The sequence below is a fragment of the Physeter macrocephalus genome, chromosome 16 (genome assembly GCF_002837175.3).
Source record: "Physeter macrocephalus isolate SW-GA chromosome 16, ASM283717v5, whole genome shotgun sequence".
Classification (NCBI taxonomy): domain Eukaryota; kingdom Metazoa; phylum Chordata; class Mammalia; order Artiodactyla; family Physeteridae; genus Physeter; species Physeter macrocephalus.
Genome location: NC_041229.1, coordinates 84756409 through 84776471, shown reverse-complemented (window position 1 = coordinate 84776471; position 20063 = coordinate 84756409). Strand labels below are relative to the sequence as shown.

The 20063-nt window shown below is 44.8% G+C and overlaps 1 protein-coding gene across 2 annotated transcripts in view; it reads left to right on the top strand.

Moving 5' to 3' along the window:
• Positions 1 to 18710, top strand: part of WT1 (WT1 transcription factor) — a 41570-nt gene extending 22860 nt beyond the window's left edge. The window contains exons 5-9 of one of the 2 annotated variants that reach the window (XM_024118928.1): positions 10946 to 11042; positions 13460 to 13610; positions 15222 to 15311; positions 15940 to 16032; positions 18589 to 18710. In XM_024118928.1, the coding sequence (XP_023974696.1) occupies positions 10946 to 11042; positions 13460 to 13610; positions 15222 to 15311; positions 15940 to 16032; positions 18589 to 18710 (553 nt within the window). The remainder of the gene's footprint in view (positions 1 to 10945; positions 11043 to 13459; positions 13611 to 15221; positions 15312 to 15939; positions 16033 to 18588) is intronic. The other variant, XM_007111127.1, reaches the window with a different exon arrangement.
• The last annotated feature ends 1353 nt before the right edge of the window (positions 18711 to 20063 follow it).

Here is a 20063-nt window from a genome sequence, read left to right as displayed (position 1 = left end):
TACTGAGGAAATTTTATACTCATAAGTTATCAGATTATAGATATTACTTGTGTTTTTTTTAAACTCAGTCAAATTTAACTTGGTCATTTCATTTTTAGATTCTACTTTCTATGCTGGATTAGTAAAAGAAACTGCATCTTTCAGCCTTTCCCTTTATGTTCTCAGTAGCAGAGTAATCCTTTGTTTTTTGTATTGATACATACTTTATATGTATTATATTATGTATTTATGTGTTATGCATACATAGTTGTATACATTATATATCACATATATTTATATACACTGATTTGTTATACTTCCACTATAAAAGATTAAATCACACAAAGAAAAGAGGATGGCTCGATGGCATTGCTGATAATATTTGTGCAGAATTTTATTTAAATATTTCCTGTAGACCATAACACTCAGGCAAGAGAATAACATAGCATTTGTATTGAACTAGAGGTAGTTGTGCTAGGTCAACACCAGCTCTGAATATGTACAGAAAGATAATTCTATATTTATTCATTTTCCCAAGTCAGATTTTATAAATGGATATGAAAGTGAGTTTTGAAATTACTCTGGCTGTAGGGAAATTACATTTGCTTTAAAGTAAAGCTTTAAACCCAAGCATTCTGATGTGACCACTGAGGCTTCCACGGGGACTTCTTGACTCTAAGGCCTCTAGAACTGAACGGTTCAAGTCCAGCTGTCTCTGGCTCATCCTTGTGCACGGTGAGCATTTGTGCAGAGGCTTATTGTTTTGTTGGTTTTTATTTTGTTGATTGTCCTCTCTTAAATCTCTTTTATGCTGTAACTGCCCTCCCCGCCCCCACTTCCTCCTTTTTTCTCATGCTCTGATTTGTTGAAGATGGCAGGTCAATTGATCAGTAGAATATCTCACAGTCAGGATTTGGCAGATCACTTCCTCTTACAGTCTTTTAACTTTGGATGTCCATGCCCTGTATTTCCTATAAGTAAGTAGTTAGATCTGGAGGCTTGATTAGATTTGGGTTCCTTTTTTTTTTTTGGCAAGAATAATTGAGGAGTGGTGGTGTGTTCAGTCTCATCTCTTGTGTTTAAACTTTAAGGAAGCACACTTTTTAAACATGGTTCCATTGCTCTTTTCCCTCAAAACTGGCACACTAGACAGGGATGATGGGTCTCAAGGCTGGCAGCAAAGTGTATTTTCTTTTTTTTTTTTTTTTTTTTTTTGCAAAGTGTGTTTTCAACACCAGAAGGAATCAGGTACCTAAGCATCTCATATATAAGCCTGAGTAGCAAAGGTGGAGAGAGAAGAAGGGTTGATGGGTAAATTCCATTTTCTGGATACACAAGAGTATGAAGTTTTCCCATGTGCTTCCCTTTACATCTGATTAATTCTGCAGAGGTGAGAAGACAGAGGTGAAGATGGGGGGATGCCCACCTGGCCGAGGGTTAGAGGTGGGAGAGAGAAATCACAGGTGGGGGTTTCCCCTTTTTGAATATTCTTATCAAATGCTAGTTGCCCTCAAAAGGCTCTTTTTCTTTCTTTCTTTTTTTTTTTAAACCTCTTCTGTTGATAAGGGATTTCAGGGCAGCTCTGGTTTTCCTCATGTGTAAAACCTCAATTCCTTTTTATTAATCTTCTCGTGCCTGTGAAATATCAAAATTAATCATTTCTAAAGAAGCTACTCTTTAAACATTAAGTTTTTTCTGGGCCGAACCTCGATGTACAAGTTTTTAGCATGAATAGGGCTCATAATTTGTGTTATATGAGGGACATTTTTCTTTTTTTACAAACTTTCTAAGGTCACATGTTTATGTATTTTAAAGCTGTCTAGGAAGAGCACACTTTCTCAAGATACATTTTAATGCGTTTTAAAGCTGTTTAGGAAAATGTACAGTCCATGCCATCGCCAGAAATGAAGTGGCGAGATGTATGCTCTGCTGATAACTGCTTCTGCTTAGTTTATTTTTCCAGTTAGGTAGAAAGAAATTTTCTTGTAAAAACTGTCCTCAGTTTCAACTGCTCTATTGCACATAAGCAGGCCATTTCCCGCAATTTACCTTGCGCTTTCTTATACCAAATAAGTATTGTGCCTCTGAGCAGAAGCTGAAATATTCTGAGTGCACATTTTGAACTTGCTTTTCCTCACAGCCCCCATCCTCCTATCCTACCCGCTCCTACTGTATATTTCAAACCTTCAAATGTAGCTAATTTCATTCACACCCCTGGAGAAAAGAGCTGGGAATTATTCAAGTGTCATGATGATAGAAGTGAACCCAGGATGGGCTTGCACCACCAGAATTGTCTAGCTGGTTTCGAAGGAAGAAGAGCTACACTGACCTGGACACAAACCCCATTTCTGCCACTTGCCATCTATCTGACTTTAGGCAAATAACTCAATCTCTTCTTAAACCTCAGTATTCTTTGCTGTAAAATGGGGATAATACTATTAAGTAACATTTATTGAGGGCATACCATGTAACAAGCATTGTGCTTTACTTACCTAATCTCATTTGACCTTATAACAGTCTGATGGCGGGGGTACTGTTTTTCTCATTTTACATGAAGCTGAGGCCAGGGAGGCTAAGTCATTTGCCTAGAGTGATACCCTTAATGACTTCTAGTGTTGTGCTAATGATAAAAATATATAGATATATATGTTTTATATATGCTAAGGATAACAATATATAGATATATATGTTTTATATATGCTAAGGATAACAATATATAGATATATATGTTTTATATATGTTTTATAGATCTCAGTCACCAGGCTTATAAGAAGCATATAAGAAATAATTTCTGTGGTTGTTAGTCACCTAATGCGTATAACCATAGACCTGAACATTTTGTTAGGATAAAGTTACTGAGTGATATTTAACTTTCTGCTCCCCATATAGCTTGGCTCTTTGGTTTTCAAATGAACATATAAAATAGGTTACTGCTTCATTTTGTAGAGGACGAATCTCAGTCACAGTGGGTTTAGATGACTCACCCATGACCACAGAGCAAATAAATGATGGAAGTGGGCCTGGAACACAGGCCTTCAGATGCAGAACCCATGTTCTTTCAGGCTAGTTTTTCAGATTAATCTGGAGATAAAGGATCCAGGTTAATTTAGCTCTGGCAAATGTATCTGGAAGAAACCAAATAAATCCAGTTCCTTTGGTATGGTAGGCTAAGTAATGGCCCCCAAGGATATCCAAGTCCTAATCCTTGGAATCTGTGAATGTTGCCTTATATGGCAAAAAGGGACTTTGCAAATGTTGACTAAGTTAAGGATCTTGAGATGGGGAGATATCCTAAATATCTGAGTGGGTCCTAAGTATAATAAGTGTCCTTATAAAAGGAAGGCAGAGGGAAATTTGACTACAGAAGACAAGTAGGAGATGTGATGCAGGGAGCAAGAGGTCAGAGTGATGTAGTGATGTGAGGAAGGGGCCAAGGAATGCAGGTGAGTTCTAGAAACTGAAAAAGGCAATGAACGATATTCTCCCCTCAGCCTCCAGAAGAAACTAGCCCCGCCAACACTTGGGCTTTAGTGCAGTGATTTTAGACTTCTGGTCTCCAGAATTGTAAGAGCATAACTTTGTGTCCTATTAAGCCGCCAAATCTGTGGTAATTGTTACAGTGACTGTAGAAAATAGATACACTTCAACTTACTGCACAGCAACTGCATTTTTCTATCTGTAACCTCAGTGCTTAAGCCTACTTTCAAATGGACCAGTGACATTTAGAGGTAAACCGCTGACCCCTGTAGATGGTAACTTACGGATTTTGCTCTAGCAGCACTGGCCATTCCTGCTGTTCAAGTACAGCATCCTTTCAAGATTTCAAGGGTTTGGAAGATTCTAATACTCAGTTCTCAAAGAATCAGGCACATCCCCACCTCCACTTTGTTGCCGTGTAGGAGGAAGCAACAGAATCCAGATGGAATTTTCCAGTTTGGGGCTTAAACTTCACTGCTCAACCTTTAAAGCAGAGGTTGCAAATTGGTGGCCCTTAGGCCAGAGGTACGTTTTGTTTGACCTGACAGTGATTCTTTAAAATTTCAATAATTTGCCAGAATTTAAAACTCAGGTGATCTCATATAAAAGTCCTGATTTCTGACTTTTCTGGAGACTGGAAAGATCTGACAACACTGGGTTTATGTGATCGACAGCACTTGGCTGGTAGAGTGGGGTCCTGGCTGCCTCCTTTGGGCAGGGGGTGGGGTGGCTGTCCCTGCCAGTTCGGTGCCATCTTTCTCTCCAGGGCCTTCGTCATTTATTTTTCTCACTTACTTGGTCCCTGTAGGTACCTGAGTTTGTGACTTTGCTTTAAGGAAAAAAACCCAAATCTGTATTCTGACCAGTTTAGCAAAATTATTGACCCTTGGCCAATAATCTGGAAATTCATGGAGAATTAGAGAGGTGACAGAAGAGTTGAGACTTTTGTCTTAGTTTTAGTCTTAAATGAGGCAAATATCTTAAAGTAGGGAAAAAAACCCCAGTAGATTCTGGAGCCCATAGAGCAGTGAGATTAGCATGAGTTGTTGGTAAAGCTATTAAGCTGGATTTTGGAAAGCACATGGGGAAGAAAAGAGATTAAGAACGAAGGTATGTTAATTATATGCAAGGCAGTGCTCAAGTCTATTCTAGAATTACTAGTCTCATTGGAAGGTCACTAATGTAATGGATCTTTATTGCAAAAAGACATCTGAAAGTTAACTTTTTTTTTTTTTTTTTTCTTGGTACGCAGGCCTCTCACTGTCGTGGCCTCTCACGTTGCGGAGCACAGGCTCCGGACGTGCAGGGTCAGCGGCCATGGCTCACGGGCCCAGCCGCTCTGCGGCACGTGGGATCCTCCCGGACCGGGGCACGAACCCGTGTCCCTGCATCGGCAGGCAGACTCTCAACCACTGTGCCACCAGGGAAACCGCTGAAAGTTAACTTTTGCTCCCCATATAGCTTAGTTATTTTTTGATGTCCTTGTGGATAAGATAATTATGGGCCAAGTGCTTAAATGAACGATTTGTGCCTAGTTGAACAATAAAACCAAAGGATCTGTCTTAAGTAGTTTTATCAAGCTGGTGAGTGGTTTCTCGTGCAGTGCTCCGGGGCAGGAAGGAAGAAGCAGTTGCATTACTCAGCCTCCTCATCGTTACCACTGGCTCTTCTCCCCACCTGCTGGACCCATGGCTGCCCTCATTACACCTAACTGTACTTCCCTGTGCTCTCCCTGATTTTGTTGGCCAAAGAGTCAACAAATCCATTTCCCCTGTCATTCAGCCAAGTCCAGTATCTTATCTGTCAAAGAGAAATTTATGAGGCAACAGAACAGAAAAACATGAAAACATTTTATAAAGCACCAGTTTTTTTCCCTAAGAAGTTCCAGCCTCACTCAGGCTTGGTTCATGTGCCTTTCTGTGTGTAGTGCCACGGTTCCTTTACTTTCCCCTCATTATCTGGCTTGGAAGGTAGACCTAGTCACTGCATGCATTTCTACCCTAAGGGAGATACGGGGTCTCTCAACTGCTTGGTCTGGTGGGATTCATGCTCTGCTCTAGAACCTGCTTTCTAATATCAGCTTCATGAATGATAACACCCTTGTCTCTGGGTCATGACCAATTGTTACCCCACAACTATCCCGGGCTCTGTGATTCCTTTATTTGAAAGGTGTATCATTGGCCCCAGAAATCTCTTCTCTAGGTTGATAGCTCCTTGCCCTTTAATGGTTTCAGACCTCTAGGAGTCCTACCTTCATTCCTATTTGGTTCCTCCACAGCATACTTATTGGAACTTTTAAAGTCTGATCTCTTTGGGGGTAAAGCTTGGTTTCACTTCACCATTTAAGTTAGCAGCTGGGTCTTAACAATAGCTATTGACCCAACGGCAGCTGCCATCTTCCTGAGCTTTTCTGTCTCAGATTAACCCCTGCTTATGCTCTGTTGGACTGGACCCCATCTAAATGACCAGATTCTTTATGATGGCTTCCCTCAGGTTGCCCTATGGCGAGACCTCCTAGAATCTTATCACTGCCTTGGATACCAGAGAATAACTATACATACTGTTAATATAATAGTTCCCAACAACAGCAAGGAAGAGTTTTTCCTCTTATGAAAACAGAAAAGGTGCTTTTCAAATGTTGAGATAACATGAAATGGGATGGAAAGCAAATGCTTTGGAAGCCAAATCAAAAAGATTTCAACAGTTGAGGATAGCTTGCTAAAAGAAATAGAATGGGATTTGAAGGATAAATGCGTTGTCCTGAATTGCAGTTAAAAAAAAATCACGCCTTCAAGTTCAAGGTTGGAATACCTGCCTTAATTGTGGTTCGTGCTAGGGTGGGAGTTGGAGATTTTATTTGACTAAGGAAGACCACTCTGACCTGAGTGCTAAGACGGGGTGTGCTCTTAGGTGTGTTAGCAGTGCTCTGTCCAGGTTGAGAAGGGAAGCCCCAGACCCTCTGCCCAGGGATTGAGCTCTGGCAGCCTGTGGGCATAACACATTGTATTGACTAGCATACTGATTATGAAAAATTTGGAATGGAATCTCTGGGTAAGGCATATACTCTCCAGTGTTAGGTATTTATGTTCTCTGATTCTAAAGACTTTTAAAAAATTTTTATTTTTGGCTGCTTTGGGTCTTTGTTGCTGCGTGTGGGCTTTCTTTAGTTGTGGCTAGCAGGGGCTGCTCTTCGTTGCAGTGTGCAGGCTTCTCATTGCGGTGGCTTCTCTTGTTGCGGAGCACGGGCTCTAGAGCGCTCGGGCTTCAGTAGTTGTGCCCCACGGGCTTTAGAGTGCAGGCTCAGTAGTTGTGGCGCACGGGCTTAGTTGCTCCGCGACATGTGGGATCTTCCCGGACCAGGGATGGAACCCGTGTCCCCTGCATTGGCAGGTGGGTTCTTAACCACTGTGCCACTGGCGAAGTCCCTCTAAAGACTCTTGTGGTCCTCCTTTCTCAGTCCCTTATTTAAATACTGTTCACGGGTACCGGGGTCCATCCTAAGCTTACACTTTGAGAGGGACTTCATAAAATGAAGGGGATGAAGAAGAGGATGGTCTGGAAAGCACGGAAATTAGATGCCAGTTCACATTGTCATAGTTGTGAGAGCCACAGCTCTGTAGTCTGGAGAGCTGTCTTCAGGTACCTGAAGGATTGTCATGTGGAAGAGGAGTTAGATTCAGTCCATCTCCGGGAATTTTTCAGGACTATGCACCTTACTTCAGTCACAAAGTTGAGAGGATACAGAGGGGAGCAAGTCAGTCTGTCTGTCCTCAAGGCCAAGTTTACCATCCAGTGGAGGAGATACACAGAGATGGCTGTAAAATAGTAATACTCTCTGGCTCTCCAGAAGACAGAAATGAGGAGGCAGATTTCTGCTCAGTTTAGAAAGCCCTTTCCTAACAATTAGAGCTCTCCCCAAGTGGAGTGGGCTGCCTTCAAAACTAGTCACCAGTCATGTTGTCCAGCTCATGAGGATGAGCTGGAGAAGCTTTGAATGGGGGTCAGAGTAGATGATTTTTCTGCCTTTATTAATCTATGGTTCCAAGTCCCCTGACTTGCTTTCCTTTACTTACCCAAAGAGAGTTATTACCATCCTGAATGCCCACGGGTTGTACTCAGTGTTCTAGGCAGACCACGCTGGGAAGAGTGTGGGGTTGCAGCGTTTCTACTGTGTGGAATTGCACTGGTGAGTTTGTCTTATGGAGACACAAGAGCCAATAAGCAGGGACCTGGCTGGTTTTCTTGTTCACGGACCTGGTAGAAGAGTCTAGTGGCGTATTTGGCAGGTACAATCTTGTTGCTTCTTTTGTTTGTTGGTTGCATCTGGCCGTGAGGATCATGACATCCCCTTTGAGTGGTGCAACACTTCATTTCCTGGGACAAGTATCCTGAGAAAAGTCTATTTCCTATGTCCCCACCCCCACCCCACCCCACCCCCGCCGCTCCGAGAATCCAGATAACATCCGGAGATTAGCTCCCAAGACAGGAGATTCCAAGTTCTTCCTCTTTGATGGTGGAACTTTAAAATAAGTCAGACTTCTGTCGTCGGGTCCCTAAAACTCCCTCAGCCCTACAAAACATGTAAGTCACATTTTGGCTCCATGCAGAAGGCTAAACCAAGCAAAGGCAGCATCTCTTCACAGCCTTTGAGGCAAAATCTGGCAGCACCATTCTTGTCTCTTTCTGTCGCCACATCGCCGTTCTCATCAGCTCTCCCTTCCCCACTGTCTATATAATGTAATTGTAAGGAGGGTAGATAGGGCCTCTTTCTTTTGGCAAGCTCACTCTAAGGTTCTGAAAGGCAGACACTATCTGAGTTTGGCATTTCTTTCCAATTTTTGTGTGTCTGACCCTGGGTCAGGTCTTTGGGACATTTTCCCCAGGTATGTCAGAAATCACCTAAAGGATGTGGAGATGAGGTGTAGGAGGTTAGGGGGAGCAGAACTGCCACCCACCTCCCCCAGCTGCTCTCACTGCTCTGTGAGAGGGAGAGAGGCAATTCTTTCTAAAAAGTTTGGAGCCAGGGGCTTCCCTGGTGGCGCAGTGGTTGAGTCCGCCTGCCGATGCGGGGGACACGGGTTCGTGCCCCGGTCCGGCAGGATCCCACGTGCCGCGGAGCAGCTGGGCCCGTGAGCCATGGCCGCTGCGCCTGCGCGTCCGGAGCCTGTGCTCCGCAACGGGAGAGGCCACAGCAGTGAAGAGGCCCGCGTACCGCAAAAAAAAAAAAAAAAAAAAGTTTGGAGCCAGAGCCAAATGTGAAACGCCACAGCTGCTGTGGCCGCAGGGTGTGTGGACACGTCCGTCGCCCTAGCATGTGCTCTTCCCTTCCAGGAGTTCTCTCCCCTGGGTGAGTGAGAGTTGAGCCAGTCCCGGATGGAGTGGGCTGCCGGCCTCCTGCATCGGGCCCCTGGGAATGTCTAGAGTAACAGAGGCAGAGGGTAAGGGTTCTCAGCTCTGACAGACAGTTGATTGCACCCAGAGGCTTAAAAAAATGCATAGTAGTCCCCAGAGGTAGTTTATTTATAAATGCTTGCAATTTTATTTTGTTTTAGTTTTTTGGCACAATCACTTTAATTTTTATTAGAGTATAGTTGATTTACAACGTTGTGTTACTTTCTGCTGTACAGCAAAGTGTATCAGTTATGCATATACATATATACTCTTTTTTAGATTCTTTTCCCATACAGGTCATTACAGAGAATTGGGAAGAGTTCGCTGTGTTATACTGTAGGTCCTTATTAGTTATCTATTTTATATATAGTAGTGTGTATATGTCAGGCCCAGTCTCTCAATTTATCCCTCCCCTACCCCCAAGGTAATTTTTTAAGCAGCTTTATATATTTCGCATACTATACCATTCACCCATTTGCAGCGTACAGTTCAATGGTTTTAGTATATTCACAGAGTTGTATGACCAGTACCACAATTTGAGGACATTTTTACCAGTCACTCTCCATTTCCCCTCAAATTCCTCAGTCCTAGGCAACCAACCACCCATCTACTTTCTGTCTCTATAATTTGCCTGTTCTGTACGCTTCTTATAAAGAGAGTCACACAACAGGCGGTCCTTTGTGATGGACTTCTTTCTCTTAGCATAATGTTTTCAAGGTTTGTCCCTTGTCATGTACCAGTACTTCATTCCCTTTATTGTCAAATAATATTCCATTTTAGGAATATACTATATTTTCTTTTTTCTTTTTTTTTTCTTTGCGGTACGCGGGCCTCTCACTGTTGTGGCCTCTCCCGTTGCGGAGCACAGGCTCCGGACGCACAGGCTCAGCGGCCATGGCTCACGGGCCCAGCCGCTCCGCGGCATGTGGGATCCTCCCGGACCGGGGCACGAACTCGTGTCCCCTGCATCGGCAGGCGGACTCTCAACCACTGCGCCACCAGGGAAGCCCCACTATATTTTCTTTATCCACCGTCAGCCAATGGAAGTTTGGGTTGATTCTACTTTTTGGCTGTTGTGAATAATGCTGCCAGTAAACAATGTGTACAAGTTTTTGCAGAGAAATATATTTTCATTTCTTCTGGGAATATACCTAGAAGTAGAATTTCTGGGCCATATGATAACTTGATGTCTAATGTTTTGAGGAACTGCCAGACATTGTCCAAGCAGCTGTACCATTTTACAGAGGCGTTTCATAAAAGCTCCCCGTGGTGAGTCTAGATATGATTATACTGTTCTGCCCATGTGGGTTGGAACCTTCACTCTGCCTCATCTGGAAGTAAAATAACTGCAGCACAGAGATCGGCTTGTACCCAAAGGGGAGAATACTTTTAGAGCAGAACATCCACCCCTTCCAAGGTGTTGTTTTCAACTTTCTCCATCCCTCAGCTCTGGATAGTAGTCCAAAGTCAACTGAGCTCTGACTAGAGGACTGGTCAGAGGAAGGAAGGAGGAAGATTACCTGTCCAGTGTCCACCTAGGGTACGGGTTGGCTGCAAAGAGTTAAGCTGATCTGGAAAACTGATCTGTGGGTTAAGTGCAGCAAAGCCACAGATGTGTAATCCCCACTTCTGAGGATGTGACATCTCTTCTTGTAAGTGTCATCACTTAGTTGGTGCTATCTGGTAAAAACTGAGTCATGAGGTGCCGACAAAAATTCTTTGCACTCAATGTGAAACTCGAAGCATCTGCTCATTCCTGAGATATTCACAGCTGTCAGCCCTGTTTTGATGGTAAACAATTTGCTGCGGATGAAATCCTGCACTGTGACTTTCCCCGGCTTGTCTGAGAGAGGCATAGACCCAGGTGGTGTGCCCTCGAGAATCTGAGCGTGAGGGGCTGCGTGAGGGAGACCCCAGGATTGAGCAGCCCTGCCTTTCACAGAGCCCTGTTTCCAAAGCAGCCCCAGTGGAGGAAGACAGAAACCAACCGTATCATCCTGAGAGCTTTTAAAGAACATTCCTTCCGCTGCAGATGTGCGTTTCCAAAGGGTGCCTGTGAAGCAGCCTGAGTCTTGTTCTCCCTTCTTTGTGTTTGCAGCCACGGCACGGGGTACGATAGTGATAACCACACCACTCCCATCCTCTGTGGTGCCCAGTACAGGATACACACCCACGGCGTCTTCAGGGGCATTCAGGTGGGTATGCGGGGGTCCCAGATGCCTCTTTCCTTCCCAGCAGTCTTTCACTTCCTTGCTGAAGGCCATTTGGCCCTGGCAAGTCTGTTCCTAATTGTAGGCTCCTGTGACAAGCAGGGACCCCCTCCTCTTCCACTGGGGCAGGTTGGGGGCATCCTCCTCTCCAGAGGCCAGCGTGGATGTGGCCGCCTCCCTGACTCAGACCAGGATGCTTCCTGCAGAACCCCTTCCCTTGCTCTTTCACTGCTTAACTCACCTTCTCCAGGGTGGGCCACGCACATCTTGTATCGGGGGGTGAATGAGCTTGAATTAATGGCCTGGACTCTTGACTTGTAAGGAGACTTGGTCTGCAAGGTAAAGTACCCAAAGTTAGAGTCTATCATTGCTAATAATAACAATAACAATAATATCAGCACCATGTATGGCTGGACACTTTCTATATGCCAGGCATTGTGCTAAGTTTTATACATGGGCTTTTTTTAAAAGATAGAATTCATTTTTTTCGAGCAGTTTTAGGTTTAAGGAAAAACAGAAAGTACAGAGTGTTCCCATATCCACCCCCTAGCCCATCCCTTGGTCTCCCCTGTTATTAACATCTTGTACTGGTGGTACATTTGTTACGAAGATGAGCCAATATTGATACATTATTAACTGAAGTCCATAGTTTACATTAGGGTTCACTTTGTGTGTTGTGCAGTTCTAAGGGAGAGTAAAGAAAGCAAAGTAAAAAGGCTGACGTTTTCAGAGAATTCAGGAAACTCGATGGAAGGCCACCTCCAGGGAGGCTCTTTTGGATCCTCAGAACTATGCCCAGTTACCAGGGGTTTGTGTTTGTGACTCTGGCATGTGACTCAGTGTCTGCAACATGAGGAACGGCTGAGATACTTTCACCGGCCTAGTCAGCACACTAGAAACAAATTGTGTGTGGGCCAAGTCCTCACGTGATGTGTGGGGCAAGTGCTCTGAGATGTTCTGATTAATGTTTCCAGAAGCGTCATAGTGATAGAACAGCGTGCTCCCTCATCTCAGGCCTTCCAATGGTGGGAATAAAGGCAAGGGTTACAGAAATATGATGGAAATCAGATGGAAATCAGACAAGTACCATCAGACTCTTCCACCAGGACCGGCTGACATTGACAACTCAGATTTATATCCTATTGCCGTGTGTGCTGCCTTTAGGATGAATTAAAGGAAATGTAAAAAGCTCCTTTTGCCTTCCTTTCCACCAAGCACGGTTTGTCAGACTCGCTGTCATGGCCTCTGATAGACTCCAGACCAGACGGGTGTTCATTTTCTGCTAGAGTAGACCAATCGGACACAGCTGGCTCACCGTTTAAACTTATGCCACATTTTGACTTGAGGCACTGTGGCCCATCAATAGCAGAGCTGTATGAGACTACTGTATGTTTTCTTCAGAAAGATCTCACGGTGCAAGGCAGTGTGAAATAACGCAAACAGGAGCTTGGGGGTGGTGTGGGAAGTGCACAGGGCAGGAGTGGGTTAAGCTCAGAAGTGTTTCCAGGTCTTAACACAAACTATGGCCGTGCTCTTGGGCCTTGACTGCGCATCTGTGAGAGCACAAGGGATACAGTGATCCCTCAGGCACTTCCACTGTTCCTGCCTATGACTCATTGGTCCCAGGAGCCTAAGGGGCTTTTGCCTCACTGTTTCCCTGTAGCTCCTTTTCATGGAGGACCGGTCATTCACACACTCACTCACACAAGATAAGGGGGATCAGAAGAATGCCCTGAGACGGACACGTGAAGTGGACGGAAGGCGGACACAGTGTTAATGCGTGTCTCTAGTAAAGGATTGCCCTGGCTACAGCATGGCGCTCCTGGAGTTTCAGCTCCCTTCACAGACAGAACCTCCGTATCCCAGGAGCTCTTTCTTCCTTGTCATTTACTCATATGTGGAAGGTCTGCTCAGTTGGGGGTTCATTTAATATCCTTTGTTTTTCTCTACTAAGGACTTCCCAACCCATTGCAGATTGGGCCCAAGGTCATGTGGCCGGGTGTCCTGAGTGGGAGGGAATAGAATCGAACCTGGAGCTTTGGACTTCCAGACCTCACTGCCTCAAGGGGAGAAGCTGAGAGACAGGATGGATTGGGAGCTCTTCCAGTCACCAGCGTTTCTTTTCCAGATGCTCCAGATCAGCAGCACCAAACAGACTTTATTTCAAGTCCCCGTTCTGGTTGATAGCCATGATGGTGTTAGAGCACCGCATTGTAGAATATACTGCTCTGTCACCCATCAGTGACATCTGCCACGGGCGCCTCGGGTGTGGTGGGGAGTGGCTTAGGCCTCACATCCGCCATCCCTTCTTTGGGAATACTTCAACGCTCACTTTCCTTGGGACCAACATGAATGTTCACCTGTGCCTTAAAACCTCCGTTTCTCTTACACTCTGCATGTAGGATGTGCGGCGAGTGCCCGGAGTAGCCCCGACTCTTGTTCGGTCGGCATCTGAGACCAGTGAGAAACGCCCCTTCATGTGTGCTTACCCGGGCTGCAATAAGAGATATTTTAAGCTGTCTCACTTACAGATGCACAGCCGGAAGCACACTGGTAAGTGCGTCCACTGTCCAGCCTTGGCTCTGGTGGCCTTTGGGCAGCGGTGGCCCAGGAGCCCCTGCTCCTGGCTCCTGCGCTGCCAGGACACAGGTGATTTCTGGGATGGAAAGTAAGGTGCTGCTTGCAAAGATCTGGCCCAGGTGATGGAAAAAGGATGCCAGGTCATTTTGTATCCTGATTGTCCATCCTTTATTAAAGAAGGGCAGAGCAGAGTAGGTGGAGAGAGAATTCCACAGAATTAAAGAGACCTGACTAAGAGTCTCTTGGCAAGAGTTTTTGGGAACAGTGAGCTCTGTATAGCAGGAATATAGATTAATCAGGGAAACAGAGGGGGTCTTGAGGCTGGAAGGGTAACCAGGCACTGCCCAGCAACAGAAAGAGCCGGCTGATCCTGGGAAGGCTTGCTCTCCATCCCAGAATGCTAGTGACTCAGAATTCTCATAAGAAGGTGGGATGGCCCAGGGTTGCTCAGTGCATTCAGGGGGCGCAGTTCCCAGGATTTGGCTGAACTTTCTCCAGTGAGGACAGGGGTGGGGCTTCTCCATTCTGAGGCAGGAGGTTGTGTACTCCCACTCCTGACTTCTCTCGGGTAAAGGGATACCAAAAACTCTAAAGGCTCTGGCTCCTGGTTTAACTTGAGCACCTCACAACCATGTAGCTGTTTATGCCTGACTCAGGAATGGGAAGTCAGTAGCAGAGAACACCACATCTTCAGGCCATAAAACATAAAACACTTCTTTCACGGGGCTGGCTCCAAGGCACATCCATCCCAGAATTCTGCCTCAGACTCAGCCTAGGACTTAAGACTGCTTTGGTTTATTATTTGTTTAAATATTCTCTGCCAGTACTTTTTGAGCACTGTCTCTGTGCTAGGCACTGGGCTAAGACCCTTATGTGGATGGTCTGATTTAATCTGCTTATAAATCCTTGGAAGTTGTCGGATTATTGGCTCCATTTCACAGTGAGGAAATGACACCTCAACCAGCACTTTAAGTGGAAAAGCTGGATCTGACCCCAGCGTCAGACTACAGAACCTGAATTCCCTTCACTGTTTTTTTTTTAAATTTAATTTTTATTTTTGGCTGCGTTGGGTCTTGTGTTGCTGTGCATGGGCTTTCTCTAGCTGCAGCGAGCGGGGGCTACTCTTCGTTGCGGTACGCGGGCTTCTCACTGCCGTGGCTTCTCTTCTTGCGGAGCACGGGCTCTAGGTGTGCAGACTTCAGTAGTTGTGGCATGCGAGCTCAGTAGTTATGGTGCCCGGGCTTAGTTGCTCCGTGGCCTGTGGGATCTTCCTGGACCAGGGCTCGAACCTGTGTCCCCTGCATTGGCAGGCGGATTCTTAACCACTGGGCCACCAGGGAAGTCCTCCTCCGTTCACTTCTAATGCATCCTTATTCACGCAACCCCCTTCTACGCCTCCTGCCCATGAGTGTATGTATAGGTGGGCATTTAACCTCACACTGTGGTTGGCAGCACATTCCTGAAACCTTCCATCCAAGTGCCTTCAGCATTTTGGGATCCCTTCAGTCCCAGTAAGAGAAGTTGCCTCTAATGAGATCCTCATTTCCAGTATCATTTTCAAACGGAATATGTGTCTTCCCCAAGGTGAGAAGCCATACCAGTGTGACTTCAAGGACTGTGAGCGAAGGTTTTCTCGTTCAGACCAGCTCAAAAGACACCAAAGGAGACACACAGGTTTGTAGGCTCACTTCTCATTGCTGGCAGTGTGTTCCCTCGGGTCATGGTTGATTTTGTGATTCTCTTTATTGTTCAAATATGGATGTGAGAGGGTCAGCCATTTGTTTAGTTTCTCCAATAATTTTTTCCCCCTAATCTCTGGGGATTTACCTTCCCTTAAGGAAAAAAAAAAAAAAAGAAGAAGAAGAAGAAGAAGAAAGGAAAGAAAAAGAAACATCCCATATTTCCCCTGAAAACCAGAGAGCCATAGCCATGATATCCCCACTAGCAATTTGCTGATGATACACTGAGTGTCAGTAAAGAACATGGGTGGTGGAGAGCAAAATCCCATTTGTAGTGTGTGATTCACTTTTTCAGTCTCAGACACAGCTGAGAACTTGGTGAGAAGCTGGACATTTGTGGTTAAGCAGTAGTTGTTCCCAAGACCACAGGTCTTCAAGGATTACTGTGTACAATCAGGTGGTTCCTGCTGGGCCTGGGGTACTGGGGAAATCTGAGGGCGAGGCAGATATTGCAGGCGTGGCTGGAGATGCCTGGCTCCTCGGGCCGCTGGGAAGCAGGCCTTGTGGGCCTTGCTTTGCCCCACATGGTTAGGGCCACGGCTAGACCTTCTCTGTCCGTTTAGGTGTGAAACCATTCCAGTGTAAAACTTGTCAGCGAAAGTTCTCCCGGTCTGACCATCTGAAGACCCACACCAGGACTCATACAGGTAAAACAAGTGCGTAAACTTTTCTTCACATTTATTTTTCATTATTTTTTTAAACTACTGTTGAATGGAGTTGCTTGTGATGAGAGAGATTGGAAAAAACAAGTGTAAAGGTTCTAAGCAGGTTTAGATTCAGTGGAGAGAAAGAACAGTGCATGGCTATCTTTAAATAACAACATTGTTTAAGAAGGAATGAGGGTGGGGGACACAGAGCATAAGAGATGTGAAAGGAACTCTTTTCATGAGTGTCCAGAATGAAGTGAAGAGATAAGCTAGGTCCCTGCTGTTCCCAATTTGTTGCATCACATTTTTATCAACTCAGTTTGATAGGATAATCAACCTTACAGAAAAACAGCAAAAATTCTAGCAAGCCAAACACTTATTTTCCTGAAAGTTTGCGTTTCACAACACTATTTTCAGAGGCCTGAATCTTTGCTCTGCTAAAAGCTAATGCTGCAGGAGCAGTCATGGTTTCTGCCAGACCCATATCAGTGTGTGGGTATTATTTCCTTCGTACTAGAATAGGGAGGGGAATAGGACATTAATTCACTGGCTGCTGGAAGTTTTTGCTTCTCCACAAGGCTGGTGTGATTCATAATGAAAATAGCACCATCTTTGTTGTGTATTTTCTAGCTTTGGAGGGAGGGCCAATGCTTAGGTTTATCTCATTTTATCTTCACAACATCCTCGGAAGAAGAGTAGGGTAGGCACGTTTTATCCCCATTTTACAGAGGAGGAGGCTGAGGCACGTGATAAAATGACTTTGTCTGAAGTCCCCAAGCTAGTAAGTAGCCAACCCAGTTCCGTCTTCTCCCAGCCCACCTACCCACTGCCTTCTTTGTTGGGGAAAGAGCCTGGGTTCACCTTGCAGCTCAGGGAAGATAGAGAATAAAGAAGAGACCCAAGGTCAGCCGACTTGAATTCCACTGAGAGACTGAGGAGAATGATGACTGACAGGAGAAGAGGTTGGGGTTTGTCCATCAGGAGGTGTTCTCTGACAGCATGGCTGGCGGTGGGAGTGAGGAACAGGAGCCAGATCAGGAAGAGCAGAGGAACAGTGAGTAGGAGGTGAGGGAAATGTGAGGTCGTGAGCCCCTGTGAAGTCCTGGAGTCTCAGCCCCAACAGGCTGTACTTACAGTCAAGGCACCTGTGCCCCAGAGTTGGTGGGATGGGCATCTCATTCCCTTACTCACGTGCCTTTGGTGTCACTTCTTTGCCTTAGTCCTGAGCTCATAACTTGGTGGGAAAGAGTTATCATCGCTTGTACCCTGCCCCCTACCCCGTGCATATCCGTATATGTACAAAGTGACCTATGACACCAGCAGACTGTTTAATGCTCTATTTGACTGGCTTCCAGTTCTGACCCTGGAACAGCGCCTCTCCTGGGACATTGCTCAGTGCTTATCCCATCCAGTAGTTCTCAGAGAAAGCAACGTGGGACTAGCCATATCCTGAGAACATCCCCAGGTGGTACAGGAATAGGCTCCTGCAACGTTTTTACTTAGGATAAAGCTATGGCTGTATTTCCATTATGTCGAGGTCCAGTGCATCGAGGTATGATGCAGCCAAGTGTGTGGGCTTTGGAATCAGACAGACCTGGATTTAAGTCTTGCCTGGGTCTGCCCTCACCAGAGGTCCAGCTTCATCTGTAGAGTGGGGATAATAATGCTGGCCTTACAGGCTGCTGTAAGGAGTACACGAAATTATATATATATGTGTGTGTGTGTATATGCGTATGTATATATATATATATTCGAATATATATGTATGTATATATGTGTGTGTGTAATATATATATATATATATATACCCAGCACAAGGCTTGGCACGTAAATGCTGATTATCTTCCCTATCCAAAATGAGGCTTGGAAGGATCTTCTGAGGCCTCCTTAGATGGAGAAGCCTCGATTTTTGGGGCAAGCTTGTTAAAAATCTCAAAACCATGCCTCAGTTAGAATCTTCTGTATAATGGGTATTATGCTGACTAACCCTTTAAGGTGAAAAAAGCAAATACCATGTGCACTGATGTCAGTGATTTATTTTAAAACACCCAGCCCATGCAGAATATCTATACAGACAGAGATATTAAAGCTACAGTCACAGCTCCACTACTGGGTGGCTGTCAGTCAACAATATCCAGGGTGATGATCCTGAGGCCCTTGCCTGCCAATTAAGCTCAATTCCCTCCTTAAACAGCAAAGGGGAAACGTTTATACAGTTCACAAAACAGTCCAATGGCAGGGGTTTTACCAAATATTTTCCCCCTTTGATTAAATATGAATTGCCCAGACATTTCCATTAACTAGACTCATTCTTTCTCTCCCATTTCCCAAGTCTTCTGACTTAGTAACACTTTATAATTGTCACAGTATTTTAATCCTTAAGGCCACAGAGGTGCTGCCACTTCAAGGCTGCTTGCGAGATAAGCCCGATTTGTTAGCTTAGGGAAAGAGCTAGAGAGAATCTGGAGTGGGTGTCTTGTGATGATTTAATTTAGGCCTTTGATGATTGAACTTGCGCCCCATCTCTCCACCGCAAGTGTCTCTGACTGGCCATTGTGTCAACAGGTGAAAAGCCCTTCAGCTGTCGGTGGCCCAGTTGTCAGAAAAAGTTTGCCCGGTCAGACGAATTAGTCCGCCATCACAACATGCACCAGAGAAACATGAGCAAACTCCAGCTGGCGCTTTGAGGGGTCCACGCCGGGCACCGTTCTGTGTCGCAGGCAGGACAGTGTGTGAACTACTTTCAAACCTGACTTTAAAATTCCTCCTCACTCGCCTCTCTAAGAAGGAAACGGAGGTTGATCTTCTTCATCCAGCTTCTGAGAAAGATGCCTGTACTACTGGATCCTACCAGGTTTGCCCAGAGGAGTTGGTCTCTGCTTAGCCAACTTTTAGTTGACTCATAAGGCTCTGGAGAAGTGGCTGTCAGTGTCCAGTTAGTTAAAAGCCCATTGCCATTTGGTCTGGATTTTCCACTGTAAGAAGAGCCATTGTTGGTAATGTTCCTCCCTGCCTCTTCTCCCTTTACGCTCATTTTCACGAGGAATGGAGTCATTGTACCTTTTTCCATCATAGAATATTTATAGGCCAGGGCATGTGGATGTGTCTGCTAATGTAAACTTTGTCATGGTTTCCATTTACTAACAGCAACAGCAAGAAATAAATCAGAGAGCAAGGCACTGGGGGTGAGTCCCGTCTGACATTCCGGAGCTTAGGCAGGCTGCTAACCTGGAAAGCAGGATGTAGCGCCACCAGGCAACTTTTAAAACTCAAGCATTTCAAGCAGCTGAAAAAAGAATCAAAACTAACCAGTACCTCTGCAGAGAGATCTAAAAGAATCTTATCATTCAGTTAATTCAATGTTAACATTAGCACAATGCTCTTAAGAAACCATGCTTGAGGATCTGAGATTTTGGTTTTGTGTTTCTTTTTGACTTTTTGGAGTTGTAATCACATGCATCTTCAGAGATGTACATATCTCCTCACACAAAGGAAGTGGAATTCATTTTTATCATTCGGGGTGTCCTTAAGAGTATTCAGACCACACTGGTTATGTGGCTTCAAGTTGTAAAAAATTAATGTGACTCTAAAAGAAAATAAGGGCTGGTCCGGGATCTCCACTGATAAGACTGTTCTTTAGTAACTTAAGTAACTTTGGGTCTACAAGTATATGTGAAAAAAAATTAGACTTACTAGTGTGAGGAAATCCATTGTTTAAAGTGGTTGGGTGTATGTGTGTGTTTTGTTTTTTAAGGGAGGGAGTTTATTATTTACTGTTGCTTGAAATTATTGTGTAAATATATATATCTGATAATGATTTGCTCTTTGACAGCTAAAGTTAGGAAATGTATAAATGTTAGATGCATCACTGTTTTGGTGTTGATCTTCCAACGTATAACACTAAGTAACACTAAAAATGTAACCTGCATTTTTCACTTGCTCTCAATTAAAGTCTATTCAAAAGGAAAGTGGTAAGATTCTATCAGCTGTATTGTGTACAAATCTTGAGGACAGTTGAGCCTCTTTTAAACAGGTAAGAT